The sequence below is a fragment of the Corvus moneduloides genome, chromosome Z, assembly GCF_009650955.1.
Source record: "Corvus moneduloides isolate bCorMon1 chromosome Z, bCorMon1.pri, whole genome shotgun sequence".
Taxonomy (NCBI): domain Eukaryota; kingdom Metazoa; phylum Chordata; class Aves; order Passeriformes; family Corvidae; genus Corvus; species Corvus moneduloides.
Window position 1 is genome coordinate 68,057,809 of NC_045511.1, and position 17,205 is coordinate 68,075,013.

The 17,205-nt window shown below is 38.4% G+C and overlaps 2 protein-coding genes across 14 annotated transcripts in view; both read left to right on the plus strand.

Moving 5' to 3' along the window:
* Positions 1–12,785, plus strand: part of IQGAP2 (IQ motif containing GTPase activating protein 2) — a 124,205-nt gene extending 111,420 nt beyond the window's left edge. For 11 of the 12 annotated variants that reach the window (XM_032096250.1, XM_032096252.1, XM_032096257.1 and 8 more), the window contains 10 exons: positions 694–926; positions 3,012–3,144; positions 4,569–4,671; positions 5,407–5,548; positions 7,251–7,338; positions 8,203–8,415; positions 9,273–9,433; positions 10,256–10,399; positions 11,362–11,470; positions 11,930–12,785. In XM_032096250.1, the coding sequence (XP_031952141.1) occupies positions 694–926; positions 3,012–3,144; positions 4,569–4,671; positions 5,407–5,548; positions 7,251–7,338; positions 8,203–8,415; positions 9,273–9,433; positions 10,256–10,399; positions 11,362–11,470; positions 11,930–12,043 (1,440 nt within the window). In that variant the 3' untranslated portion in view covers positions 12,044–12,785. Of the gene's footprint in view, positions 1–693; positions 927–3,011; positions 3,145–4,490; positions 4,672–5,406; positions 5,549–7,250; positions 7,339–8,202; positions 8,416–9,272; positions 9,434–10,255; positions 10,400–11,361; positions 11,471–11,929 lie in introns of those variants that run through there. The other variant, XM_032096262.1, reaches the window with a different exon arrangement.
* A 3,059-nt stretch (positions 12,786–15,844) lies between these two features.
* LOC116437908 (3'-5' RNA helicase YTHDC2-like) overlaps positions 15,845–17,205 on the plus strand; it is a 49,412-nt gene continuing 48,051 nt past the window's right edge. Inside the window, exon 1 of one of the 2 annotated variants that reach the window (XM_032096265.1) lies at positions 15,845–17,055. In XM_032096265.1, coding sequence (XP_031952156.1) covers positions 16,965–17,055 — 91 coding nt within the window. In that variant the 5' untranslated portion in view covers positions 15,845–16,964. The remainder of the gene's footprint in view (positions 17,056–17,205) is intronic. The other variant, XM_032096267.1, reaches the window with a different exon arrangement.

A 17,205-nucleotide genomic window follows, 5' to 3' on the forward strand; every position in this document is an offset into this window, starting at 1 on the left:
TCTTCACTGTCCATCACTCCAGCAATACACATTAAAAAATTGCTCATGAAAAAACTTAGATAGCAAATGGAGCACCTGCCTGAAAGCCTTTAAATGTGTAACTTGGAAGTTCTGCATGTGCATACACATAAGCTAAAGCAAATTGCAGAAAGCAAAGTCCTGCCTGTTTCTGAGACCAGGAATTCTTCGAAGTTGACATCTTCAGAAGCTACTGTACCATTGTCATAGAAACTGCACTTTGGGAAATCTGTTCTCTAGATTTCTAGGCTGCATTGCAGTCCAGCCCCATTGGGAAACAATTGGGGTCCCCTTATCAGTGAGTGCGTTAAATGCTGCCAGTATCTGCAGCATTTGGGAGAATGTGCCTCGGGAGCAGAACCTTGCAAAATATAGAAGAGTTGTGTTTGTGTTTAACTCCATGCCTTGCATTAGCTGAACTACAGCCAGCACCAAATTGAAATGTGGTTGTAAAAGTCTGTAACTGATGTTCACAGAGGTGTTGTAGGAGTATAATGTAAAAGACCACAGGTTCTTCCAGCTAGCCCCATAGGTAACGTGTGTCTTGAGGATTCTTCTAGAACCAGTTCTTATGGTCTAATTCAGAAGTAGAAATGATTGGTCATGTTTTGTAAGGTGTCATTACTGTATGTAAAGGGAAGCTCTCTTAACTTTTTTCTCTAACTTTTTCTTTAGATTGTTGGCAACCTTCTGTACTATCGCTACATGAACCCTGCCATAGTTGCTCCTGATGGTTTTGATATAATTGATATGACAGCTGGGGGCCAGATACACCCTGACCAGAGGAGGAACCTAGGCTGCGTGGCAAAAGTCCTCCAGCACGCTGCTTCTAACAAACTCTTTGAAGGAGAAAGCGAACATCTGTCCTCTATGAACACTTACCTCTCACAGACCTACCAGAAGTTCAGGTATGCAAAGCCCTCACAAATACCTATAGAATAAGTGCTTTCCTCTAGGATAAGTAAGGCAGGTGGACTCCTCATTGATAGGAATTTCCTGTTCATAGTTAAAAATGTTGAATGATATGGCAAAGAGAAATGCTCACTGACAAGGAAATTGGAGCAGGAGTAACAGGTTGTATTTTAGCTTGTGCATTAATTTGAGATCATCTCTGCTGTCTTGGTTGCAGTTCCTTACTGCAAACACAGATTGAGAACAGACTGAGGTAACTCATTATCTAGCAGAAACAATGTCTGCTTTGATTTGGGAGGACAGCTGAACATTTTGTCTGAAGAAAAAAACATTGTTAGTCAGGAAAAAGTTGCAGGTTTTTATTCTCTCATCTTTGCTGAGAGATTCTATACAGATTTCATTCTTTTATCATGCAGTCGTAGGAAACTGCATGTTTGCTACATTCTCAGACAAGTTTTTTGGGGTTATTGCCCATTTTTGGGGGTGACTGCTATTACTTTGTGGTATTGTTGAGTTTTGCAACAAACTTGCACTCAGAATTTCTGTCTTTAGTGTCTGCCCTTCATGAAAGCAAATGCACTATTCATATAATGGGTTTCCTTGAGAGATCAACCATGGATACAGAGATAATTAAACTTAGTAATTTTAATGAAGTAGTTAAGGGAATGACCAAAACATGAAGAAGCTATAGGGAAGAAAGTGTTATAATAAGAATAACAAATGCTAAAAAAAGAGCGCTACTCTAGTTGGCCCTTGATCGCTACAAAAGGAAGAATCCCTCTCCTAATTAAGCTAACTTAAATATCTGTATGCCTGTGCTCTGTACTTCAACTAAACCCTTCTTAGACAGCAATGGTGGCTGCCCTTAGCTGCCTGTTCCCTTTCGGAACAATATTAGCAATATTAGCTACGCTAAAAGCTACTGAGCCTGCCTAGTTCTTTTACTCTGCACTTATGAACTTGTGCAGGAATTTGTTCACACCCTTCCCAAGCCTTTGAGATCATCTGCCTCCACAACCCCTCCTGTAGCAATATTTAGAAGTTTGCTACCTGTTAGTTAAAATTAAAATTTTCCTGCAGTTTCATTGCATATCCTCTTGGCCATTAATTTTTGGACTTGAGTATGAATTCTGCACACATCTCATACAATACCACTGTGATTTTGTACAATTTGATTTGTAGTCCCCAGCTTTTCCTCTCCAAAGTGAAGAATCACAACCCTTCCCCTTTTTTCTTTTTGGTTTTTTTTTTCAATTATTCTTTTCTAATACTTTAAATGTGCTGTGAACCTGAAACATGTATACTCTTCAACACCACAGGGCTGGCACAACATGGCTCCAGGAGCAAATCCATAGGCATCATCCAAAACCCTGTTTTTCCCAGCTGCCCCATTTCAGGTCCTCTCACTTTGGAAAACAAAAGTGGTTCTCTGACTGGAGGACTCTGCTGGTTCTCAGTTGTCTGTGCACATTCCTGAAGAAGTCAGTAGCTTGGAGAGACATCAGTTGTCATTTTGCGAAGCAGGTCTCAGTAGTCCGTGTACATGCTAGTCATAATGAAGTAACACTTCAACCACACTCTGCATTTTTTCCTCTCAGGATTCTTATATTTTTAAACAATACTGCATTTTCTGTCATTTTGAGCAGCTCATTTTCTGCCTAACAGCAACGTAAACATTTGTGGGACAAATGGGAATTTTGTGCAGCTATTTCAATCAATTCCTTCTTGGCATACCTCATACTACAAAGTGCCTTCGTAAAATCAGAGGGAAATCTTTTTGTAACTTCTAGAGCATTAAATAGATATTTCTCTAAGTCCTTAAAATTTACCAAGTTAATAACGAGGGGAAAACAACCCAACCCCTTTAAAACAGTCTACCACCAGCTACCCAGGAAAGAGAACACTTCATCATTCATATTTACATATCGCCTTCAAAAGGCTCTTTGAAACATTGAGGGTAGATTGCAGGTTATAAGAGAAATATAATGCATGTCAAAGACTTGACTGTGACTTTTTTATACAGGCTAAATAAAGTGAATTTATAAGGGACAATTATTGAAGTCTTTCTCATTTTCTCTTAGGAATTTTTTTCAAGCAGCATGTGATGTTCCTGAACCAGAGGAGAAATTCAATATTGATGAATACTCTGATATGGTGACCCTTAGCAAGCCTGTCATATATATTTCCATTGAAGAAATTATTAATACCCATTCAGTAAGTCAATGAAAACAGACTTGTCAATGGACTGTAGCATACAGATTATCAAATATTTGCAGCTAACATTCTCTGGGAAAAGCTTAGTTTTCTTTCTTACTTTTGAAGTAATTTCTTCATCTCTGAAATGTTCTGAAGTTAAATATTAGATTTTTTTTTTTCCCCAGGAAAAAGGCGAATACTGTTTCCATGCAAAAGCATCATCTTGAATAACAATTAGTACATAACACTTTCTGATGAGGGGAAAGAACATTTATGTTCTAGTCTCGTGTGACATTTCTAACTTTGAAACAATTTTCTGTCATGGGTAAAAAAGTGAAAGCAATTTGAAGGAGAGCCTTTGACTCTGGGAATAGAAACTGTGTATTGTGGCTCTGCCATTCTGTCACGTGACTTCTTGGAAGCAGATGCAAACATCTGATTTAGAAAAAATGAAGCTGTGCTATCATGCCTTCTTAGTGTGGGTAAAGAACAGAATAACTGCAGTCTGAAGTATGACTCAATACAGTGTAAGTTAAATGTTTACCACATGTTCCTCCTGAAACTGGGATATCACTATCTGTTTCCTGGCTTGCAATATGTCCCCTGTGTGTCCCCCCACCCAAGTGAAAAAAAAAAAACCCACAAGAACATTCCCCCATTAAAAAAAAAAGCCCACAAAGAACCTCTCACAAATACTGCCAGATACACTATGGAAAAGGTAGAACACCCAACTCACAGCAGACCACACTATAAGGCAGTTTTATTCAAGTCAAAACAAATAACCTAATCTGCTAAAAACATACATTCTGGCTTGTCTTTGTGCCTGTTATTCTAAATTATGAATAGACCTACACCTGCATTTTAATGACCAGCAGTTGTTTGTGAACATTAGTCCTGATCAAGTACTCCTTTTAGTGAGTCTAATGACTGGCATAGCATGTCTGTTAGGTGCAGTGGTTGCTGCAGAGCTGGTTCCTCACTTGGAAAATACAGTCCTTTCTGAAAGGTATCACTGACGTTGTAAGCTACTGGAATGGATATACAGAAAACAGGTATCTTTCTGTGGACCACCAACACTGTCTTTATTCCTTTGCATGTTTAAGGATGAAGCACCAAAATGCTCTGCTTGGGATTAGCACCCTTTATTCTGTGATGATTAGGACTTTGTTAGTCCTAATTGCAAATCTTCCGCTCAGCTGTGACATTTAGGACTCCAGAGACAATTCCTGGAGGAGCAACAGCAAGGCTGTTGTTTTTCAGGAAGGGCAACCTTAAACTCTAGCCCAGAATCCAGGGTGCTTCCTGGCCTTGGGAAGGTCCTCCATAATCCCAATCATGCCTGGTCTGTGTTTTTCAACTTTTAGTTTCCAGATTTATTTTCAAGTATAAAGATACCAAGAAACCTTTTTCTGGATGATGATTTCATTCACATTCGTTTATAGCTGCTTTTGGAACACCAGGATGCCATTGCCACTGAGACTAATGACCTGCTGAACGAATTGCTGGAAGGTCTGGGACCTGTTCCTGATATAGAATCTTTCCTTGGTATGCTGTATTTTGTCTTTATGTGTAATTTCATTCTAGGGGCTGAATTAAACAGAGGCTTGCCTTAATACTCTTGTGTCTCTCAGAGTAATAGCTTCTGGTTCTCTGTTTACTACAAAATTTTTGTCCAAACACTTATTGTAACATTGCACCTTATACTTGAACCTTTTTCTAGCTGCAATACTCACTCTAAAAATGAATGATGTGATTCAAAATACAAACATTAATAATATTTTGAATGATCCAGTTGTGCTTAAACTGCAGACAGGAAGCAAGTGATTTTTTTAACAATCTAATTTTAAGATTTGCTAGTGTTGGCTAGAACTTAGAAAAAGTATATAGAAAATTCTAAAACCAGCCTTTTTTTTTTTTGATATTTAATTATCCAAATAAAAATTACATTTTTGAGATCATGCAAATTTATTAGAAAGTAATGCATTTGACTGATACTTAATTTGCATTAATTGTAGCAAATTGTTCAGAAAGTAGCTAGGAGTCATAGATAACACCAACATTCAAGTGAATAGCCTGTTAACATAGCTGCTACTCTTTCACTTCTTCATTATCACTGCATGTTAGGATAAAGGACGTTAAATTGTTTGTATTATTCTTTGAGAAGACAACATAAAAGTTTTGCACATCAGTAGCCTGAAAAGCAAGGATTGGCATGATTTCCAAAATACTGTAATTGAGCTTATAAATAGCTAAGTTATGGTTTTGAATGTTTCCTTTTAGGGGAAGGAGCTGTTGATCCCAATGACCCCAACAGGGAAAGCACACTAAATCAACTTGCAAAAACAGAGATTTCACTGTCTCTAACAAGCAAATATGAGTTACGGGAAGGTGAGGATCAGGATCTCAAAAGTCTGATGATAAAGTAAGTTTTGCTCCAACCTTTATATTCTGGCAATGCTTTTTGTTTTGTTTTTACTTTTTTTTTAAAAACATTGTTTTGACAACTGCCCTGCCTAAGTGCATTTCTGAGGTGCTGAGTGCATTCAGTTTTCAAAAGCCAGTTTGTGTTCAGTGCTACTCAAACTTTTGCCAAAGTCAGGTGAACTGTCAGTTCTTCCAGAAAAATAAATATATTGCCATTTGTGTTTTGGAGCATGACTGCATCATTACCTAACCTAGTAAGTGTTTCTTCATGAAGCTATAAAAGCATTCTGCTTTAAAATGCCATAGCCTTGAGAAAGCAGAGATGAAAAGCAGTCTAGACTTGTAAGGGTCAGAGAGTATTATGTCCTTTCTTCCCCCTCAAAAATAAACACTTCCCTGATACGTTGTCATCAGCCATTTGAAAAGGATGTAACTGTTACTTCAGGAGGAATAGTGCATATGCTGCATGCTTTTATCCAGGAAAGCGAATTGTGTTTATTCTATCTGGTGAATAAATTAAAAAATGGCTATGGGGATACTCCGGAATACAGTCTACTTTTTAGTAAAAATTAATTACATAACAGCACTTAATTTCAAATTATTGGCACCCATCTTCTGAAGTCATTTCAAGCTGTCCAGAAAAGGGATTGGCCTACTCTAAGATCCTAGTACAATCTGGGGAAGAACAGGATGCTACTCTCCTCTATTACCATGTTTATATGTACCACACATGTGTGAAGGCAGAAATTCACATTAAAAGTGAAAGACAGCACCAATAACTAGGAGGGCAGATATGGGCTGTAATTAAAATATGATCTAATAAGCTGTTTGGGGTTTTTTAAATCAGAAATAAGTAGTCTGGATTTATTAGATGGTGTGAAGTTTTACTTCTGAAGAAGTAACTGTACCTAGGAAGACTATCACTTCAAACTATTAGGTTTTATCATAGAAATCTTGACCGTATTTAGACATTTTCCGTGGAAACTTATGCTGCATCTTTAATTTTCTGTTAATTGTTAAGAATAGTGAGCTATTTCAGTAATCCTGTTCTCTAAATTAATAGAATTCTGTAACAGGAAGTTCTTGGAAGTATTATGAATGAATAGGCAGCAGGAATGAGATAAATTCTTACCAAGAAAAAAACTGGTTAACATATAGGAGTCTAGCAGCTTCCCTTTTTTAGCAAGGAAATGCTCTTTGTCTGTTGGCACTAGAGAAATATCTGCCCTTAGTGGTTTGCATAAACACACTGCAACAAATGTAAAATTCCTTCAGCGTTCAGCAGTTCTGAGTGCATTTCCACTTTATTCAGTAAATATGATGTTTAATGGAATGATGAAAAGCTCAGGCTTTTCAATGGTTACATTTCTGTCTGCTGTTTTGTCATGATCACAATTAAAATCCACATGCAAGTTGTTGCTTGTATTTTTGTTAACAGTAACTGTTTTACTGTGCCAGTTGGTCACCTGTTTTCTAAAATAAATGGAGGGAAGCTTACATGTATTTCTCTATTCAGACTGTGTAGAAACCAGATAGTCAACACTATTAAGGGAAGCTCTGAAACATAAAAAGCTAGAAAGCAAAATTTACCAAGAATCTATAATAAAGAGGGAGTTTGTGAATTTTATTGTTGAAAAAATGACATGTACAAGTGGTCCAGTGATAACTGGTTTGTAATATCCATATATCCCTTTCAAAAGGACCAAAAGACTTATCGTGGATGTGATACGAACACAACCAGGGGATACACTCTCAGAAATACTAGAAACACCAGCCACTGCACAACAGGTGAGTTCTATACTGTGACTGAATAGGGAATAAAGTAATTTATTATAGCTATTTGAAAGCCTTAACAGATCTCTGACAGCTTTCTCCATCACGTTATAACAATGAAATTGTTTGTTGATGGCTTTAGACTATGCAGATTTAGAGTCTTCCGAAATATGAGGCTTGCAATTTTTTTTTTAACTGTATAATTGAAAACAGCTTCAGAGGAAAATTAAAAATAAGTCTTGCTGTGAGCTAGGATGATGACTAGGATATTTTTTTCTTTACACTTTTTGTGAGCAGGGTCTTTTCTCTCCTACTTTATAATACAATCAAATAGCCTGAGGTGAATCTTTCTACTCTTATCATTCCCCCCCACCCCATTAAATTCAGTATTGTAATTCAAGTTCCTTGACCCTTTAGTTTATTTGCTTAATCTATACCAGCAAATCTCAGGGAACTACTGCTATCCTCAGTATGGGAATTGAGTGGGAGCAGCTCACAGTTGAAGTCTTTCCTGTAGACACTGACACACAAAACTGCATCTTAATAATGTGCAGATTTTAGTTAACCTCAGTGTGTGCATATGTAGGAAACACCTGTGAGATCTGGACAGCCTTCTCACAACTTGGTGAAGTCATTGAGTCACCTGGCTGAATTACACATTTTGATTAATTCAAATGTATGTCTAGGTGTTGTCACTACATACTTAAGATATGCCCAAAGGCATAGTAAAAATGGGGTACTTTGAGACCAAGTGGTAATAGGACATAAAGCCTGCACCCTGATTTTTGATAATCTCCTTTGAGAATTCAATGTACTTGAACATTTAACAGTTATCAAAATCTGGAAAATAACTGTTCTGGATTCCCCCCCTGCCCCCAGGAATCTGAGAACTTGAAACTTGTAGAAAAACGTGCCATCTTAGATTCAAAAACTCCAGAGAAAATGAAGAACAGCCAGGCTATTTTTGAAGATGGGCAGCTACCAATAGAACAAAAGAAAAGGAAAATTCAGAGAAATCTCCGGACATTGGAACAAGCAGGACTAGTGTCTTCAGCAACTAAGTACCAAGAAATTATAAATGAGATCGCTAAGGTAAATGGAATGTTTCGCTGTATATCGATGGTTTTTTAGCATCTAGCCTAAATCCGTTCCAGTTAGAAAAGTAAAATACATATTTTTCAGGGAATGCTACCCTAAACTACTCAATCCACATATGAAGCAAATTGTTTTTGTTTCCTGGCAAAGTAAATGAAAGACAGTACATCCCTGCATAACTTCGTGAACTGAATAACATACAACTGCAACCTTTGTTATCCAAATCTGATATTGAATTTGATGATGATGATTTAACTCCTCCCCTGTAATGTGTTTCAATATAACTTTGTATATTTTAACAGTAATTGGAATTACTCAGTGGTGTTTCAATTAAGAATGGCTGTGGTCTTGGTAAGGTTTCAAAAGACTCAAACCCCTGTGAAATATTATCTGATTGGTATTAACGCTGATCTGCTGTGGTTGGGCAGGACACAAGAATAGTGGGCCAATGCGGTGCCCATCCTGACAGTCATAAAGCACAGGGACTGCTGTCAACAAATCCTGTTCCACATCCACAACCCATTCTGGCCATAAGAATCTTAGTATATTGAATTATCTTCAGCACAACAATGACATCTTCCTTATGCGTTCTGGGTCTGTTAGGCCCTGCAGAACAGCAAAGTTGTCAATATACCACTGCTTGGTATATTGTATATATGAGTAGCAATGTGATTGCCAGGTAAACTGTAGGACTCCCTACAGGTACTGTTCTTTTAAGAACTAAAAGGATAGTTTGTGCTTTCTCTTAGTAATTAAGTCAGATTGTGTAATTACAAATTTGAATGGTTATGAACTGAGGCTTTTTAAAATTTCAAATAAATACAACAGTTAGTTACATTAATACATTTTTTTAGGATATCCGGAATCAAAGAAGATACAGACATCATCGAAAAGCTGAACTGGTGAAACTCCAGCAGACTTTGAATGCACTTAACTCCAAGACAGCATTTTATGAGGAACAAATTAATTATTACAACACCTATATAAAAACTTGTTTAGACAACTTGACAAGAAAGTGAGTATTTTGTCTTCTAATGTGTCTTTTAGTGTGTTCTAACAAGAGGGAGATCAGGTGATAATCTGTAGTTTAAAGTTTTGTTTCCAACAGATTGACAATCTACAAAAGGTCTGTGAGAGTTGTAAACTGCATCAGCATCTGGAAACTAAAGTCTTGCATTTATTTAAGACTTCCTTTGAGAAAGAGAAGTCTTGAGATGTATAGATGTTTTCAATATATTTAATTGGTGCTACTTTGCAGAACCATTTGCATGCTTTGAGTTCATGAAGCTTTGGGAAGTAATTATTGGTTTCTTCCTTCTTTAAAAGGTTTGGGGTTTGTCTTTAGCATGGAAAAGGAGGAAATAAATGCCTAAATAATTTACCTTTCAGGTATGATGCAGTTACTTGAAAGCAATCCCCCCTACCAATGCCACCGAAGTATCAAAATGAAAACATTTTACTGACATGAGTAGGAATTTTCCTAGTTCACACTTCATTGATCCAAAAATTATCTCTAACTACAGAGCATTTAACATTTATGTTGCCATAAGTGTACAAATTGCTCTTTTAAACTGGGGATTGCGGACTCTTTAGGATCAGGGTTGCATTTCGCAACAGAATTGAAAAAAGTGCTAAAAGATGATTAAAAATCATTGGCAAGATGTTTAGATGATTCACTGCATGCTCAAAATTCCTCTAACTCTTAGATTTTTTGGGATGTTAATTCTGTTTTTTTAGAGGAGTTCAAAAAAGAGTGAAAGAAAGTTCTAGAAGAGTAGCTGAAGTATTAAAGATCTGACAGGCACATCAAAAGCAAGTTTTCTTGTTCTCTTTCCAGAAATTCACGGAGGTCAATTAAATTAGATGGAAAAGAGGAGGTGAAGGGAAGCAAAAAGCTGAAACAGACCTCACTAAAGTACACAGCTGCAAGACTTCATGAAAAAGGTGTCATCCTAGAAATTGAAGATCTTCAAACCAATCAGTAAGTGCAGTACTAAACAACTCCAAGCATTTTCTAATCAACAATTTCTGAAGGGGTCTGGCTTTTGATGAAAGAAATCTTAACAATTTCCTGTGCCACAGCTAAAATTACCTCAGACTTTTGCATTCAGAAGGACGCTACAATCTAATTGTTGTAATTAATTTTTTACTTTGTACCTTGCTCTATGATTACCTTGGGAAAATATTTTAACAAGCCAGCCCTAGCACCAGCTTACATGGACAAGTACAAGTTTGGCAGCAGACTTGCTATTTATGACCACCTTTTTAAGCAGTTGTAGCAATTTTTTTTCATATATTAACCAGTCATTTTCAAATAACTTAGTAAACCCCAGGTTTTCTGCTCTTCCTCACTATGGCAGGGTGAATGGATGTGGTGGTTTACATCCATTTTGTATTCATCCATATTGAGGCTGTGGTAGTGAAAGTCTTCCATTCTTTGCACCTTCCCATCCACCTTCTGCATGAATTTTTTTTTCCAGGTTTTTTTATTTGTTTGTTTTTTTCCAAGTGGATTCATCAGGTAGAAGAAGCCACATGAGGCAAATATGTACCTGCAAAGAGACACTTGGGCATGGTAGAAAGAAAATCTGGCTGTCTTGTTTCTATCTACTGGATGTTTGATCTGATTTGTTCACTGAACTTCCCACAGCCTTTTTTTTGTTTGGCTGGTTTTTTGTTTTGTTTTGGGCGTTTATTTTGTATTGTTTCTCCATTACAAATGACTTCAGAATTCTGTATTTCATGCTACCTGTACACCAGAAAGTCTCTAAGAAGACACTGCATGGAGTGCAGTGCAGGGAGAGATGGAGTGATTCTTTTGACAGCAACAACACTGCTTGTGGTCAAAGTTCTTCCATGTTCTGCAGGCTTTTTCCCCAAAACTGTCTCTGGACTATATGAAACTGCACAGCCTATGTATTCAATTACTTTTCCTCTTTCAAGGTTTAAGAACGTGATGTTTGATATCACACCTGGAGAAGAAGTGGGTGACTTTGAAATCAAAGCGAAATTTTTAGGAGTTGAGATGGAAAAAGTGCAGCTTCATTTCCAGGTTTGAATTTTGTTACTTTGCTATATAGTTGCTGTTGCATTTCCTGAAAAACTATTTCAGTATTTTTTTCACATATATGCATGAACTAGTCAATCAGTACAGAGCAGCAGATCATGTGGAGAATAACAATGTAACTTCTGCAGGATGCTGGGCATGGGCATTGACTTAATGTTTATCTTGGGACAGCTACATGAAATCAAACCCCACATTAGTTCAGTGGCAAGCAGGACATACTAAAAGAAAATGGAAGTATGCAGAAAACAGTTACTTCTTTTGGTTTGCTGTTACTGACCATCTACAGCTTAGGATCTAGAGAACACGTAATGTTTTCTACACCTATGCCAAAGGTTGCTTGCAGTTGTTTAAGTTATGAAGAACCTGGAGCTGGTGATGTTTATCACATCTTGTTGTTGTAAGGTATGGATTTAGACAGACACTAATGATTTTTTCTCATTTCAGGATTTGCTTCAGATGCAGTATGAAGGTGTGGCTGTAATGAAAATGTTTGATAAAGCTAAAGTGAATGTGAACTTGCTTATATTCTTGTTGAATAAGAAGTTCTATGGAAAATGAGTATTTTCAGATATCATGGACTTCATCAATCAGTGGGAAGTCTATTCAGTATTTTTTTGCTTATAAACATTTGTTTGAAGTTTGTCGTTGGATGCTTTTTAACTTTAAAAAACACACCCTAAAACACCAAATGTTCCGAATAATGTAGGCAGTGCCTTTTCAGCATTGATAACAAAACAGAAAACCAGGAAAATCGATTCATTTAAACAGTTCCAGATTTCATTGGTGTTGGTACTTTCAAATCAAAATATTCTTTTGGACACACAGCTATTGTGTAGATATTAAGGTAGGCAGAAATTGAATTTAGTTGAATATATAAACCTCTTCCTATTGAAACATTTTTAAATTACCTCAGATATATAATATAGTTAATACTAGACTTTAAGTATTTACCAAAAGAAAACCTAATTTGTTTCTAAGGGATAGTTTGAGCAAATATTTAGTTACATACTAGGCCTATTTTGTGGCATTTGTCAATTGCAAAGCAAACTTATTGTGCAATTCAAAAAATTTTATAGGTAATTATAAAGCGACAATAACGACTTACTTCACAAAAATATATTTTGTGATTCATTCCTACTAAATGCACTACTGCCTCGTGCAAAATGACATTTTCTACTTTCACAGCCTTTGGAGTGGTATTGGGGAAATCTGAATAGCGAACAGTTGTTCAGTTTGAAGTATTTGAATACGTAAATTGTGCCTGTCTGTCTTTTTTTTTTTTTTTTGTAAGAAAATAAATGCAATAAAATCAGTATTTAGATTGGGTTTTTTAAATATTCTTTGGAGATTGTTCTATGTAAAATAAACATTACCTAATTAAACTGGCTCGGTCCCTAAATTTCATTTCAAGGAATCATTAAAGCTGCAGTCTAGATGGTAATTGAAAGAACTTCTTTCAGTGCTTTTATAAAATTGCATGTAATTAAGCCTGACTGTCCTCGGTACACTTAGGGAAAGCTGCTCAGCAGTGAAGACTTCATGGCCTTTATGCCATTGAATGTGATGATGACTTTGCTTAGGAGCTATCACTTATACCTACAGAGCGAAAGTGTGTACCATCAGTAATGTGACCAATAGAAAATACTTCCTTCTCTTACTTTTCTTGTGACAAACACTTCAAAAGACAGGCAGTGAGACATTCTGGAATGAATTATAAAAGCAAATATTAAATAAGTATTAACTCTGGTATGGGAATAGAGCAGTGTTAAGTCACTGGCATATATATAGATTACAAGCTCAGCTGATAGATACACTAACTGACCTGTGGTGTTACACAAGCTGAAGAAACGATTACATTTACCAGAGATATTAATTTATGCATGACATTAAGTTTGAACACATGACTACTTTAAAACAGCTACTATCCCTAATTAAAGGATTAAAAAACTCCCACGTTTCCATTTTTCTTCTAGCTGGTTATGTATAAGACATTTTAACATGCCATAAATGCTGCAGTATTGATACCCTGGATAGAAAAGCAAAAACAGCACTTCACTTTTCCTTCCAAAGAGAAGTGAATTTTACTTAAGTATGAATTAAATTTCCTATCTTTTGTTCCCCTATTTGCAACAGACTTGATTAATCACGATATTTTTAACAAATTCTAGCTGAGCACTAAGTTTGCCACAGGTGTGATGTTGCTCCTAAAACCAGATTCTTGAGGTAAAGTGCCAAAAGCCTGGAGTTCTGCTGGTGAGACATGCCAGAGCCCCACAGACTTTATGGGAGTAAGGTACTCCTGGATATGCAATTTTGTGTAATACACTTGACACATCTAGTATCTGCCTGGTTCTAAAGCAAATAGCACATTTCTCAGTTTTTTCCTGGTGTAGGCAAGCTTAGAAAAGCGTCTTTGGTCCCGATGTAATGACAAGTATGAATGGTACAGTCTGTGTGCCAGCACTCCCCTTTTCTGACTATTTCCTGGGCTTCCTGTTCTTCCTAGTGCACATCAAAGAGTAATTATCATTTAATTTCTTTAAACTCCTTTGTAAGCTTTTTTCCTTAATTAGCTAGTTCCATTTAGGGCCTTGTCACTAAACAATAATACCAACCCTGATAAACAGGACTGACCACAATGTTTTCTACCTCCATGTAAGACAGGTGGTAGTGTGAAGTACCACACAAATGAGCAAAGTGATTCTGTTATCACCCAGTGCTGCTGCCAGCTACTACGTACAACAAAAAAAAAGACAGGCTTTTTAGAAGCTACTGCAAGATGCAATGTGGGGACTTCAACAATAGACAGGATTTGCTGAAACCAGTTTTAGTCATGAAATGGTGGTGTGGAAAGACTTGCATTGCTGGTTCAAAACCTGAGAAACAAAGCCAGTGCAACTGAATAGGGCCTCTGCATCAGTTGTCACTACAGGAGAAAATGGATCTTTCCGTGGACAACTTGCCTATCTCTCAACTTTGTCCTCCTTAACTGGTGGTAGTGAAAACAAATTATAATAGACTATCATCTTAGTCTGTTAACCCCACAGCATGCATTTTTCTATCACATGTTTTTAGAGTTGACTAAGAGTGCTTGGTAGCTAACTTAGTTTATTTTGGAACTTTTCATTTTCAAGGGCCTCTGAAGATCCAAAACTATCCACAGAATTGTAGAACAACATCCTTCTGCTTAGGCCAGGCACACAGAAACACCAATACAAGCACTAGCTTTGCTCTGTTTCACTTTGCACTTGTCTGCGGCCCTCCTTTAGCTGTCCGTCTTTCTTTTAAAAGAATACAGGAGTAAAAGAACCTTCATTTCCAGAAAACTGAAACACTGGCAGTCACATGTGATTTCAAAAAGTTTATAACTAGATAGACAACCCTCTTCCTAGATGATCTATTTCCCCTCCTGTGGTATGTTTCTACACTCATCTTTCAGCAGTAACTACCCACCTCTGACATGCACCAGAGTAATATGTGTATTGAGCAGCAGAAAGATGTCCTTTCACAAACACTAATGATGTAGCAGTCTCACTAGATAGGTACAGGCTTTTTTTGGTAGATTTGGTGTGTTTAACAGAAATGAAGTTTTTTTTCTGTAACACACTTCTGCCAGAAAAACCAAAACTCTGAAAAGGTGCAAGAAATAGAATTAAAAACTAAAGCTTTAGATGTCGTGAACTCTTCACCTCTGTTACAATAAGCTGATCTTGAGAGAGGAAAGGAGCAAGTTGATTCACAAAATTACAGGTTACAAAACATAAATTTGGGTTTCACATGCAGACACAAAATTTAACAAGCATGGTTTTTATTTACTTGCTTTATTTATAATAACTAGTTTACAAAGATGAAAGGACATAGCCCTATGACTGTTTATAATGTCTGTGACTAAAACACTCCCTGGAGGTTCCATCTGAGTTTCTCTTCATATGTTTCACAAACTCTGTAAACTAATTTATTCCTCAAGCATGGGCCCACTGGTTAAGGCTTCTTGAAATGTAAGAAAAATACTGGCAATATATGCTTTTTTGAGATCTTGAGTAATTTTTACAATTATCTGTTATACTTCAGTTCTATTTTGGGTTTAGAAAGTTACAAGAGCAACCTTTATGTATGCTTATAGAACTGTGAGACCACAGGAATGACCAAGGACATCACTTTCTCTTCCAAGATAAAATGATTACATCTGATTAAGGTCTTGTCTAAACAGATGAATAGTTCAATTAAGGCATTTTGTCTAGGTTCCCCAGAGCATCTGGGATGATAGAGGTGTAGAAAGGCTGGCCAGCTGTAAAACATGGATCTATTTCTTGCTCTATACAAATGGAGTCAGCTCATACCGTGCTATAGCTAGTGGGACTATGCGAGGAACACTGTAGAGACATAGAACTTACTGGGAAGCAGTACTTATGATTAGGGGAATTTGTTTTTCATGGTTTTTATTCTCCATTAAAAGCAAAGGTCGGTGCTTCTGCAGTAACAAAGGCACTTCATACATACAAGTTCAGCTTTCCCCTCCTTCCTGTTTTTTGCCTATACTGCTGTAAACAGAAGGATATACAGTTGAGGCAAGGACAGCACACCCTAGCAAGCCAGAATGTCCACTTGTAACGCTTCTGACTGTCTTACAGGCTTGATAAATACAAAGCACTTAAATAGCATCGGGATGTTCTTAAAGCAAAGAGTCTAAATAATAACTGCAAAATTACCGAAATATTTTCCTACATAACTTTCATGTAGGTTACTTTTCAACCACCTCTTGATTCATGAGAATCACTAAAGGAGTACACAAGCTTTCCGAAGTTTGTCCATGGCACATGCCACTGGACTGGGGAGCGGCACCACTTTGTCGGGGATTTTGGAACAGCAGACAGGTCTGCAGAGCTGAGCAGTGAATCACTTGTGGGTTGCCCTGTGTTTGTGGAGCAGTCAGTTTACTGAACCCATGCAACACAAGCAAGCTTGGACGTCATCTCCTTTATACGAAGCAGATCAATTGTAAGGGGCTTTTCTGAATCAGCGTGATCTTTCAGCTGTGAGTAATGCCGGCATTTCATCTGGCCTTGGAACTGCTCCCGTGAGGCATTCGAACTGCAAATTTGGCAAACTTAGCTCAGAATAATTCCTTGAGCACAACCCTTTGTTCTGGAGCTCCTGACCTCTCAGCCCGCCCAAGCCCGCCACCGCCTCCCGTGTCGCAGCTGGGTGCGGGGGCTGCTGGCTGCGCTCTTCGTCCCGCGGGGGCGGCGGGCGCTGGCCCCCGCCTTCTCCTCCCCTTCCTTCCCCTCGGCGCGCAGCCCCCTCGCGGCACTGGAGCGGCGCGGCAGGAGGAAGTCCCGGAGGGGCCCTTGGCTGGCCCCAGCCTTCTGTGGGCTGCGTTCGCCAGCGCCACGCTGCCCGCACCGACGGACGGACGGACGGACGGACGGACGGACGGACGGACGGACGGACGGAGGGCCTGCGGGCGGGACGCGCGGCCATGCAGCCCCGGGCGCTGTTGTGCGGCCCGGCGCTGCTCTGCGGCCCGGCGCTGCTCTGCGGCCCGGCGCTTGCCGCCGCGCCCCGGCCAGGTGGGTCCGCGGGCAGGCGGGGGCCGGGCACGAGCCCCGGGGGGCCGGCGTGTTCCGGGAACGGGGGGAATAAACAAAAAGCGCCCTAGCGCACAGCACCGTGTGCCTGCACGTAGCCGGGTCGGGGGCCTCCCGCTTGGGAGTTTCAGT